Here is a 12,873-nt window from a genome sequence, read left to right as displayed (position 1 = left end):
AACGATTAGGTATCTTTTTTACCAGCTGTATCTTATCTAATATTTTTAGCTGCCGGCTATAGGCCGGTGGACGCCTAGGCGCTAAATGTCGTAGATTTCAAGGTCTCTCACAAGAAATAATTTAGATCATACTCAAAATATTGAAGCTTCTTGGAGATATGTAAAAAGTAAATTGCGCAGTGGTGGGGGCTCCATCATGAATATATGATCGATTATCTAAATGAATCGTTATGGCGAAGAGATGTCGAAAAAAAAATTAATCCATTCTATGCTTTAATTGATGACATAAATTATGTATATTCTTTACCTGAAATTAATTAATGGATTTAATTTAAGATAAATTAATAGATGTGTAATTTTGTTAAATACGACTTTTCTATTATTATCATAAGCCTTGATAAACAGATTAATTTTAATTTAAAAATAATACATAATTTACAAAAAAAAAAAAAAAAGATTTCCATTTATAATTAAATTTATGACATATATAATTTAGTTTATGACAAAACAAAAATTGTTTTTAATTTGAGAAAAAATTTGTAATTTATTACTCGTTATCAATTACTATTGAATTTGTTAATTGTTAAAAATTGTATATTTATTATTTCGAAATGATATATAATTTAATTTATGACAAAACAAAAATGGTTTTTTGCTTATAAAAAAATTTGTAATTTATTATTCGTTATCGATTACTATTAAATTTATTAATTGTTAAAAATTGTATTATTATTAAGAATAAATTTGATCGACAGAATGGAATTTTTGATTTCTCTCGATTTTGGCAATCATCAATAAACAAATTAGGTAATTTATTATTATTTGACTTAACTACAATGTCCTTATTAAATACGAGACATTCGAATAATGAAAAAAAAAAAAAAAATAAATAATTAAGAATTAAAAAATTAAAAAAACTTCTTTCTCTCGATTTTGGATATCGCTGGTGGAAAAATCATATTAATTCTTGTTATTGAACCCAAAAGGAAAGTCTCTGAGAAATTAGAGCAAAATCGGCAGGGGGATGTAATCGGAAGAATGGCCTTCCGCTCAACAATTTGAATTTCTAAACGTATGTTCTATAAAAATAAAAATAAAAATTTTTATGAGAAAATGCTTTTTTTCCGTGTCCCACTTTGCCCACATTCACAGAATCATAATGAAAAGCATGTAAAAATTTAGAAAATTCATGGATTTTTCTTATTTCTTGCGCATCACAAATTTAAATTATAACGAGAATTAATACTCTAAACCTAAAACTAATTTTAACAGAAACTGTAGCTTGTTAAAAGAATTGAACATAGATCTTTATTTCTAATACATATACTAATAATTATACCAAGAAGTTCTAAAGGTAGTATTGTCATAAAACTTTTGAGTTTAATTGCATTTTAAATACTAACATTTAAATCATCAACTGTAAGAACATTACTTCAGGTATCAGCTTACTGACGGGACAATAGAGACTACTGTCCATTGGGCTCGAACATTCATTTACCCTCCGGATTAGATTTACAAATTTAGGTAAAACGACAAAAATAAATAATACTTAAGTACGATATACTATTGAACTTTTATCCAAATACTCATTTAAATCTATGAGGTAATTACAACGAAAATATGAGCACCAGAGTCTTTCAATACAATGTGTTATTATCTATAATAAAATTTTGTCATTATAATTAAATGCATTCGGTTATTTACTATACAATAATTTTGCCTACTCTATAATGAGTTTCTCATTAAGAAGTGGGGATAGAAAACCTTAAAATATTTTCAACAGCATCAGATATTTTATTTGCTTTTGTGACATCAGTGAGTAAAGTTGTGGTGCAAAAATAGTGTGAAAAAATGAATCCTTCTATGGAAATATACGATCATCTCATCGCAGAAAACATAAAAAAAAGTTACTGCAATATACAACTAGAAAATACAGGTATGTGTTTAGAAATTTTTATATTAAATTAATGATTCTACGATGTAAAAAATCACCGGGGTAAGTCCAAGCGGTGTAGGTGTTAAAATTATCGGTGTTAAATTTACCCCCGAAAGCGGTGTGAAAATAACGCCGCCACCGGTGTGAATATTCTAGACCGGTGTTAAAATAACGCCGCCACCGGTGTAAATATTCTTTACCGGTGTTAAAATATTTTACTTTGTGAATATTTTCACTTACTCAATCACTATACTTGTTAATAAATGATATTTTTCATTAATTTTCATAAAGAACTGACATTTTTTGTGTTTTATAATTTTCAAAGTTAATACTCCAAGCGGATGCAATTTACTCCTCTTTTACACCGACATTACCCCACTTTTACACCTGTTACTCTACTTTTACACCGGTTCTACTCCGCTTTTACACCAGTTACTCCGATTTAACACCGGTATTTTTAACACCGGTGTATTACTCCTCCTACACCGGTGTAATTTCATTTTTACATCGGGCGAAGTTAAAACGAGTCCATTTTCAACACCGCTCTTTTTACAGTGTATTAAACGGTATAATCACCTTTTAGTTTAAATTCATGTCCACCCAGCACCTATTATTTATTTAAAAATATACATCTCTAGTGAAATGATATCATATTTTTTTTTCACATTTTTAGCACAATTACAAATTTTCTGAATCGAAAAAATATCTTATCGTGTAAAAAATATTTTTCAAAAAGTTAACGCCATTATTTATACAAAATCAGTTAATAAATTTTAAAAATCGGTCCTACAATTAAAGTATCAAACAATTGAAAATTTTATGATTCAAAAAAGAACTTATCTTGCAGATAACTTTTTTAGATAAGTTAATGTCATTGTTTATATAAAATTAGTTAACAAATTTGAAAAAAAACCATCTTCAAGATGTAGGAATCAAACGATTGCTAATTTCATGAATTGAAAAAGTTATTTATCGTATAGAGGACTTTTTTTTTAAAAGTTAATGTCATTATTGATAAAAAATTAGTTAACAAATTTTTTAAAAACCGTCTAAAAGATGTAAGAATCAAACGATTGCACATTTTATGATTAAAAAAAAATACTTATCGTATCGTGAACTTTTCGCATAAAATTAACAATAATGTTTATAAAAAATTAGTTAACAAATTTTTGTAAAATCCATGATATTAACTCTTCGAAAAAATCTCTTTACACGAAAAGTTATTTTTCCGACTTACTTTGGGAATTTTTTACTTACTCGATCACTACAGTTAAACACCACCATTTAAAATATTTGCAAATAATCAAACCACTTTGTTTTTTTTTTACTAAATTGTTTATAACTTTTACAATTTTTGCCGGCCCCAAATTTCTACTTTTTTATAGACGTTATTTCGAATCGAATGAGCCCTTAATCATAATTTTCGGTGGTCTTGAACACTCTCTGAACATGAATAAGTGAAATAAGTGAATTTTCGCTAATTCTGAGTGCCAACCGAACCACTTTTTGAAATTAGTGTTTCAAAAAAAAAATTTTGCTTTTTTTTTCTTCTTGTTTATAAATTTCACAAAATTTCAAAACTAAAAATTTTTTTTATCTGTCATTACCCATAATTGTTTCGGTAAATGTTCAAACAAAATTATCCATATCGTAATTTAATTATTTTCCCATTTTTCTAACTATTTCTTCGTCATAAAGTGATTTTTTAACTTTCCGCTAAGAAAATTGATAATTTTCAAGAATTCAGGAAGTTATTGGTTTCGGTCCGATTTTCGAAAATCGAATTTCTAACAGATCTTGACGTTTTGAGGTTCTAAAAGCTATTCTGACTAATTTCAAGAATTTAAATTGAAATTCAGAAAAATTATTTCGAAAAGTAAAATTTTTTTCTGGTATAAATGTATGATTTACTAACAGAAAAAAAAAAATTTAATCATCGATTTGTTGCTAGATTACAGCCGTTGTTGATCCGCATGCGTGCAAAATGACGCGCTTTTTCGTTTTTTGCGCTTCAATAATTTTTATCTCAGCAACTCTATTCATCGTAGAGATATCCGCCAAGACTCATTTTGTGTTTTAGTAAATTCTAAACCCCTAGATACTTATTTGTCTTGATAGTTTCTTAATAATTTTCGAGATATTTCATTTTACATCTAATTTTTTTATAAAATAAACAGTTAAAGCGGCCGCTGAATTGAGATCAAATTTTTGTTTGGGATATCTTGAGAATTTACAAAAAATTTTTTTTGATTGGTTCATACCTATCGAAATTATGATTTTGCACCATTATTCATATTTTCTTACTAACTTTCAGAATATACTTCTCCACCTGCTAAGAGGCCATGGATGTCCTATTCAACGCCAATCCTGGAAGAATCGGGGCCATCGTGTAAGTAAAAATGAACAAAATATTATTTTTTTATAATAGCAAAATGATACACAGAAAATAATATGTAGTATCATTTACTACGAGATTGCAGTAAATGTTTTTGTAGTTAAAAATATCCGATAAATGATAACATTTACTAAATGTGCGTCAAATTTTACTAAGTTAATAAGTTAAATTTACTCCTTTCTTGTGGTTAATTCTACTGCACATTGCAATAACAAGTACTCCAGGCGGGCGTTGAGAGTACTACAGAAGGACGGGTTCCCGCTATTTCGCCATTTTGGGGTTAATCGTTTATTACAGCGTCTCATAAATAAATAATCAACTGACAATTTATTGAAAATTAAATAATTGATTATCAATATCTCAGTGAAACGGAAGATTTTTTTATTCTGCTTGTTCTTACGGCGCATTTATAATAAAAAAAATGTCGTGAGAACAAAAAATAAAGATTTCGACAGCTTTTTTGCCTTTAAGGCTCGGGCTTACCTAACAAAATTTCGAATTTAAGAATTCTAATTACTTTTCGAATATTTATGGGACTTCGATGATGAAAATCTTTCGAAGAAATTCGTCTTCTGCTTTTAGTCGGAAGCTAAGAAAATTGCTGTTATCATAATTATTTAATAAATAATTAGAATTCTTAAATTCGAGATTTCGTTAGGTGCGGCCCAGCCTTAAAAGTTGGAAAAAAAATTGGCTTTCATGTTTTTGGATAAAATTTCTATTTCATCTTTTTTGATAATTATGAATATATTTTTTTTTCAGAAAAGTACATAAAAAAACGAGCAATTTAAAAAAAAATTGATCAATTTGATCAAAAAAAATTTAACATGGCCCAGCATGGGTGGACCCTTTTTGTAAATAATTACCATGTTTAGTATACATAAATAACTCGATAAGTGATTTTTAAAAATAATTTATAAAAATTTTAGGTTATATAACGTATATTTTTACCGTAACCGCATATCGAGTAAATTTAACTACAGTTGGAATTACAAATATCGCATGCTGTGACATATCTTACTTTTTTCGATAGTAGACGCTTAACTACAATATTGCAGTAAATCTAACCACAATTTGGAGTTGTCTCATATCATACTACAGCCTGTGGTAAATGGAACTCCAGTTGTTGTTGCCACTATTACAATTTATTTTCCGTGTAAATATTATATCAAATAAATAATGAATTTTTCTATCTTTTTCAGGTACATTTTCGGTGATGAGTTACAACGTTCTTAGTAGCTCATACGCGGCACCAAGAATGTATCCGTATTGCCCTAAAGAATACCTCGACTGGGAAACCCGTGGGCAGAGCATCATAAATGAAATTAACGACTATGAATGCGATGTGATCTGCCTTCAGGAAGTCGAGATGGAGGCGTTTCTTGAATTCTTTTCGCCGAAGCTGGAAATTAAAGGATATAACGGCATTTTTGCCCCAAAATCTCGGGCAAGAACAATGTCAGATACCAAACGGCGGCTTGTAGACGGTTGCGCGATTTTTTGGAAGACCGAAAAGTATGTTTTTAATTTATAATTTTAATTTAAACAATTAATAATGTTGTGTTGGCTTATAGTTATATTCATTAATCATTTATGTATTTTTTTTTTTCAGGTTTACGCTGGTATCCCAACAGTTGATCGAGTTCAACCAATTGGCTATCAAGAACAACGCAGGTTGTCAAGACATGCTCAATCGGGTGATGATTCGTGACAACATTGGGCTGTTTGCCGTGCTGAAAACCACAGCCGCAGCATGGCAAGATGGTAAGTTTTTGCGATTTTTCAAATTTGTAGCATTTACAATAAATTCGCTATCATTATAACTTAATAAAACTCTAATTTACTCTTTAGGTCTTCCAGAAAACTCATCAGATGTGGAGCAGCTAATCTTAGTGGCGAATACACATTTGCACTGGAATCCGGAGTTTTGCGACGTCAAAGTTTTGCAGGCAATGATGCTCGCCAGAGAAATAGAAAGAATGTTAGAAACAGTGAGTTCTGTATCCGAACAGGCGGATAATAAGACATTCGCTTCTTCTGACATCAAGCTATTGCTCTGTGGAGATTTCAATTCCAAAACAGATTCTGGTAAGTTCAGTTTCAAAAATATTAAGAATTTAATATTAATTACTAGGGTGTCCTGAATTATTAATATTTACGCTTTTGCTTTTTTCAGGTGTGTATGAGTTTTTAACACAAGGTCAGCTCGCTATAGATCATCCAGATTTTCGAAATTTGGATTACAAAAAAGCCGTTAATACAATTTTTGGAAATCCGGAATCTACCGAAGTAGCCCACCATTCGCTGAATCTTTCATCGGCCTGTCCTGAAGAATATATGCCGTATACATATTATACGTAAGTAAATCAATAAAATTATCACTATGTTAGTTTTTTTAAATAAATAAAATAATTGTTTGTTTTTTTTCAGGTATGGCTTCAGGGCGATGATCGATTTTGTTTTTTATGGAACATCTAATATGAGACCAATAGGATTCTATGGTCCTATACATGATCAGTGGTTCCATGATAACATAATAGTGGGCTGTCCTAATCGGTACATCCCATCGGGTAAATTGAATAATTTTTTTTGTTCAAAATAATATCATTTTCCTATATTAATCATTTTCTGATAATTTATCATTTTTATTCCAGATCACTTTCCACTGGTGGTGCATTTCAAGATGGTAACTTGAAGAGTCAGTCATCGATTACGTGGTTGTAAAAGGTACTACATCTTACTCTTTTTCGTCGGCTGCACATCGGTCCTAATACACTGAGAGACAAATTTATTCGCCTGGAATAAAGACGCGTACTAAAATTTTTTCCAAAGTACCACTACGGGCGTGTTCAGAAACACACTCTAGAAGAGAAATATTCAACTCTTGCACGGAGAGAAGAAAATGGTAATAATTACGATGCTACATGGCAACTAGTCCTATTTTTTAAAGCATAGGAATCGATACTATGTAATATGGGAATAATTACCATTCTTCTGTTAATATTTACTATGCTACATAATAATCAAGCTACTGGTAAATATTACTTTGTAGCATAGTAATCAAAGCCATGCTAGAATAATATTAAGTCCCATGCTGTATAGCGTGGATGCAGTTTGAGTATGAAGCGCTGCTATAAAGTATATACGTCCAATATAATCTGTACATATATTAATCTTAATTACTACTTATATCAATGAATATCATTTTAATGAACATTATCAATCATACGAAACTCAAGTATTATTTGAAAAGTATCATTGTCTATTATATTCTGATTTAAAATGTTATTCTACCACACGTATCGTCACTGCTGCAGACGGAAAAATTTATATTCCAAAGCGCTGGATTTAATATTTTTAATTTAGATTATTTTTAACTTTCTCTGCATTAATAATTCATAATTCATAATTTTACTTACAATAAAATATTAATTAAGTGTGTTTTCAATAAATAATTTATTTATTATATTTTTCTAATAAAACTAATCCATGTTAAAATATGTTAATGTTAATATTTATTGTTTTATTTAAAAAATTTTTAAATCAATAAAAAATTTATTTATTATTAATTAAATAACCTAATTTTTTAATTATAAAACCTTATTTTGATATTAACCTTAATACCTTCAATTGGAAGCAGCTTCATCGAAATTATAATAATTCCAATGTAGCATAGGAATGATTCCAATCCCCATGAAAAATGATTTTGTCTGATTATATATGAGTATATATGATTATACATGGTTATACATAAAATTATATATAATTATGTTTGAGTCTTTATATTATTAGATCTGATCAGACATGAATGATATAAACTTATATGTAGTTATATATAAGTCTATGTATGATAAGATCTGATCAGACTTCATTGATATGAAACCTATAAATATTTAGTTTTGTATATAGGTTCAATATATACATTGTTAGACCAACGCTCGGCACGCATTCAATGCATTGAGCGCGCCTTGCTCAACTAGCCCCAAATAAGCCAACAAAGTAAAAGTTAAATTATAAAAAAACGATTGATTTTTTTTCTCATGATCAGCCGATTGGTTGAACTCGATCAACTGTTGGGATATCAGTGTAAACCTGGAAAAAAGAAATACATAAATAATCAATAAATATAACTATAAGCTAACACAACATTATTAATTATTTACATTAAAAATATAAATTAAAAACATACTTTCTGGTCTTCCAGAAAATTGCGCAAACATGTACAAGCCGCCGTTTGGCATCTGATATTGTTTTTGCCCGAGATTTCGGGGCAAAAACGCCGTCATACCCTTTAGCTTTCAGTGTCGGCGAATAGAATTGGAGAAACACCTCAAGCTCGACCTCCTGAAGGCAGATCACATTGTATTCATAGTAATTGATTTCATCTATGATGCTCTGCCCACGGGTTTCCCAGTCAAGGTATTCTTTAGAGTAATACGGATACATTTCCGGTGCCACGTATGAGCTACTAAGAACCATGTAACTCATCACCGAAAATATACCTGAAACAGATAGAAAAATTCGTTATTTATTTGATATAATAGTCATAATTTTTCTATTATAAAAAAATAATATTTTGTTCATTTTTACTCACACGATGGTCCCGATTCTTTAGGAACTGCATAGGACATCCATGGCCTATCAACAGGTGGAGAAGTATATTCTGAAAGTTAGTAAAACAAATTTGAAAAATAGTGCAAGATTATAGCACCAATCATATATGCTTGGATCTAAACATTTTTTATCGGGATGATATTTATGACTTTGAAATTTAAAGTAATGACAAAATCAAGTATGTAAATAAGTTAATTTATAATTACATAGCTTCAAGTAATTTGCTTCAAATTTCAAGGAAGATGCATTATTTTAATATCCGTTTATTAATTAATATAAATTGAATATAAAATATAAATTAAATTATTATTGCACAGAAAAATTCAAATTAAGTTACAAATGTTTTTTTAAGTGACATACAGATTAGTTTTGACTGAAATTCAACCTTGAATAACTTTCGAAGGAGTGAATTATATACATAATTAAATATTTATAGGTTTCATATCAATAAAGTCTGATCAGATTTAATCATTCATAGACATGCATAACTGCATATAAGTTTATATCAGTTATGTCTGATCAGATCCAATCATATATAAAATTATGTACGACTATAAATGAATTTATATTAGCCATGTCTGATCAGATCTATAATCACGTATAGACTTATAGGGGTAGGGGGGGGGGGTAGGCAAATGGAGTGGGGTAGGCAAAACGGGTTACTCCCAAAATTTTATAAAAAAAAAATTTTATATTTTAAATGGTTTTTAAACATTCCAAAATCACTTCTGTAAATATAATTAAGCGTTACTTTGCATTTTTTTTGATAAACTTTTTTAAAAATCTATTGTCAGTTAAAAAATATTAATGACGTTTGTTTTATGATAAAAACGATTAGAAATTTTTTTTCTTCTTTTGTATCTAATAAACATGTAAAATATAATTTTTCTTCATGTAAATTCCTTACAAAAAAATTCAACTTAATCAAATTCGTTCAAAATCCAGAAATTTTTTTTTTTTTACCTTTTTTAGGGGGTACCCCACTTTGCCCGCAGAAATGAAAAATTTTTTTTTCAACGGTAACTGAAAATTACTTCTATTTACTTTGAATATCATTAAAAAAAAAAGATTTAGCGTATTTGAGTCCTCGAAAACTTGATATTTCCTTAAGTACCCCCTTTTGCCTCTCCCTTCCCTATATGATTATATATGGGGTTATAACAGCTAGGTATGATTATATCTAATTATATATACTTATATATGATCAGATCTGATCATATATAGACTTATATCTGGTTATAAATGGAGTTATAACAGCCAAGTATAATCATATCTAATTATATTTAGACTCATATATGATCAGACCTGATTATACATAGACTTGTATATGATTATATATGGGGTTATAACAGCCAGGTATGATCAGATCTAACTATATATAGACTAGGGTGATCCAAAAAATAACAAACTTTTTTTTTTTCTTCCAAACAGGTTCAAAAGTTTCATTTAGATAAAAAAAGACACCTGTGAAAATTAGAGCTCTTAATATTAATATTAAGAGGTTCCTCATCGAACTTTTCTATTTCCCATAAGAATAACATGGGAAAAATTTTTTTTACGTCTTCTGATTTTTATAAGTAGCCAACGATGCGTCATAGGAATAATTGGCAGGCACATTTTCGTAGGGAATTTAATGCTCTACAAAAAAAGATTCTTATCATTTTTTGAGGAATCTATTTGTTCAAAAGTTATTTGAGGTTGAAGTCGAATTCATATTAAATTTTGAAATTTTCTACTTTTCCGGCGAAACTATCCGACTTATTACAAAATATCACCAGACCTTTTTTGTAGACAATTTTTTTCCCTGAAAGTTATTTCTAATAAAGTTTTTTCGAATTCCGCATTGTTTTCTAGTTATTTTTATTTTAATGTCATGCTCATAAAAAAATAGTCTTCTGATCGATTTTAAGAGCTTGACATTAAAATAAAAATAACTAGAAAACAATGCAGCATTCGAAAAAACTTTATAAGAAACACTTCTAGGGAATCAAATTGTCTACAAAAAAGGTTCAATGATATTTTGTAATAGGTCTGATAGTTTCGTCGGAAAAGTAGAAAATCTCAAAATTTAATATGAATTCAACTTCAACCTCAAATAACTTTTGAACAAATAGATTCCTTTAAAAATGATAAGAATCTTTTTTTGTAGAGCATTTAATTTCCCACAAAATTATGCCTGCCAATTATTCCTATGACGCATCGTTAGCTACTTTTAAAAATCAGAAGACGTTAAAAAAAATTTTTCCATGTTATTCTTATGGGAAATAGAAAAGTGCAATGCGGACAATATTGATTTTAATATTAAGAGCTCTAATATTCACAGGCGTCTTTTTTTATCTAAACGAAACTTTTGAACCTGTTTGGAAGAAATAAAAAAATTTGTTTGTTTTTTGAATCACCCTAATGAACATATATAATCATATATGATTAGACAAAATCTTTTTTCATTGGGTTAAAAAAATGTGGGAACGAATAACGGAAAATTGCTTTTTCTGCTGCGAAGAATTCTTAACCCAGGTAGAAAATTGTCTTAGTCGGACAAGTTTGAAACTTAAAAATAGCTTTATTTTAGCTTAACATCTAAGTCTTGTTTTGTTAGCTTTATTCTAGGTTGTTATTAGGATGAATTCTATGACAAGTCTTTAGAGTGTAACTAACCTTCAAATATGCCTTGCTGTTAGCTCTTTTTCCACGCGTATGATAAGATTTGTTATAAGCTTGGATTCTAAACTTAAAACTACCTTATCTGCTAACATTACTCCAAGCGTACATTGAAAACTGAAGTTTGAGGTTAATTAGGATTTTGTGTTATTGATTATAAGTAATGAATAAGTTCAATTTTATTTGCAACATATAGAAAGAAAAATATATACTAAGCAAGTAAGTTTTGATTTTTTTTAATTTATTGAATCACAAGTTTTTAATGCTCATAATAAAAAAATTTGAATTTTTTAGAACGTCCTTACTCTCTTAAGTTAAATCAGTAAAAATGTTACTGATTTTTTCAGTGGTTATAAAATTTACTGAAAGATCAGTAGCTTTGAATAAATTTACTGACTAATAATGAATTTAGCTTCACGGCAGTAAAGAGTGCCATCTACTTGGAAGCTTGTTTGTTAGACAGAGGTTGATTGCAAGTTATAATCAAAGTTTATTATTTATATTGCACTATTATTAGGGTAAGTTTAAAATATTTCAACAAACAAAAGTTAATTTATCATTTATATACTAATAAAACTTATATATTTTTCTCTATTGAATGTGACTAGAATAATTCTGAAATGTATTTGTAGTTGATTTACATCTAAGGTAATGCATAACCTCAAATCGTCTCCTTAATTATTTTATGTTTTTAAATAAATATTATTATTATTTTCAGATAAATGTTTATACGGTGACGTCAAAACCGTTAGGGAAAATATATATAACACTACACATTTAATGCCCAATATCTGATGTTTGTGTACAAAAAAAAAAAATAATAAAAAATTTTTCTCTGTAAACATGTTTTCAAACTTAAATTACCGAATCTATTCTAGCTAAGAATAAGATATACTTTTAACCTTATAGTAAGCTAAATTGTCACTGTTTATGCAAGCTAAAACTGCAAGCTTTATGTTAGCGATACAAAGCGTTACCAACTAACCTTGTGTTAACCATAGTTTGTTGGCTAATTTTAGGCTAAAGCTGATAAAATTAGCTTAATACAAGCTAATTCCATTGATGACTTTCTACCTGGGAAGCAAAGATGTTCCTCAACGTCTTCAAGGCTAACTATTTTAAAAATAACAAAGTAACACCTAATAACTGTAAATAACTTATCTACGTGTGAAAATTTAAGGTGCAATTTCATGCTGACGCTCGACGCTGGTTAAGAGCGTCAAATGTGGTCACGTGGTACAATTTTGACCATAGCGCTGACCATTTT

At 28.8% G+C, this 12,873-nt stretch overlaps 2 protein-coding genes and 1 long non-coding RNA gene across 3 annotated transcripts; 2 read left to right on the top strand and 1 right to left on the bottom strand.

Annotated features, from left to right (window-relative positions):
- Nucleotides 1-5,547: 5,547 nt before the first annotated feature.
- LOC130676370 (CCR4-NOT transcription complex subunit 6-like) lies at nucleotides 5,548-6,475 on the top strand. The gene is made up of 3 exons (XM_057482523.1): nucleotides 5,548-5,846; nucleotides 5,944-6,095; nucleotides 6,183-6,475. The coding sequence occupies exons 1-3, from the start codon at nucleotides 5,548-5,550 to the stop codon at nucleotides 6,473-6,475; spliced, it is 744 nt and encodes a 247-aa protein (XP_057338506.1).
- Nucleotides 6,476-6,591: 116 nt separating this feature from the next.
- Nucleotides 6,592-7,678, top strand: LOC130676565 (uncharacterized). The gene is made up of 3 exons (XR_008991437.1): nucleotides 6,592-6,688; nucleotides 6,762-6,901; nucleotides 6,986-7,678. It is a non-coding gene; the product is annotated as an uncharacterized LOC130676565 (long non-coding RNA).
- Nucleotides 7,679-8,048: 370 nt separating this feature from the next.
- On the bottom strand, nucleotides 8,049-12,544 carry LOC130676559 (CCR4-NOT transcription complex subunit 6-like). Its single transcript, XM_057482882.1, has 4 exons — nucleotides 11,604-12,544; nucleotides 8,926-8,994; nucleotides 8,521-8,833; nucleotides 8,049-8,423 (listed from the first exon to the last, which is right to left on the bottom strand). Exons 2-4 carry the CDS (start codon nucleotides 8,960-8,962, stop codon nucleotides 8,258-8,260), a joined length of 516 nt encoding a protein of 171 aa, XP_057338865.1. The 5' UTR covers nucleotides 8,963-8,994; nucleotides 11,604-12,544; the 3' UTR covers nucleotides 8,049-8,257.
- Between the last annotated feature and the right edge of the window lie 329 nt (nucleotides 12,545-12,873).

The sequence above is a fragment of the Microplitis mediator genome, chromosome 10 (assembly GCF_029852145.1).
Source record: "Microplitis mediator isolate UGA2020A chromosome 10, iyMicMedi2.1, whole genome shotgun sequence".
NCBI classification, from domain to species: Eukaryota; Metazoa; Arthropoda; class Insecta; order Hymenoptera; family Braconidae; genus Microplitis; species Microplitis mediator.
The sequence above is the reverse complement of the archived record's forward strand: the minus strand, read 5'-3'. Positions and strand labels throughout refer to the sequence as shown.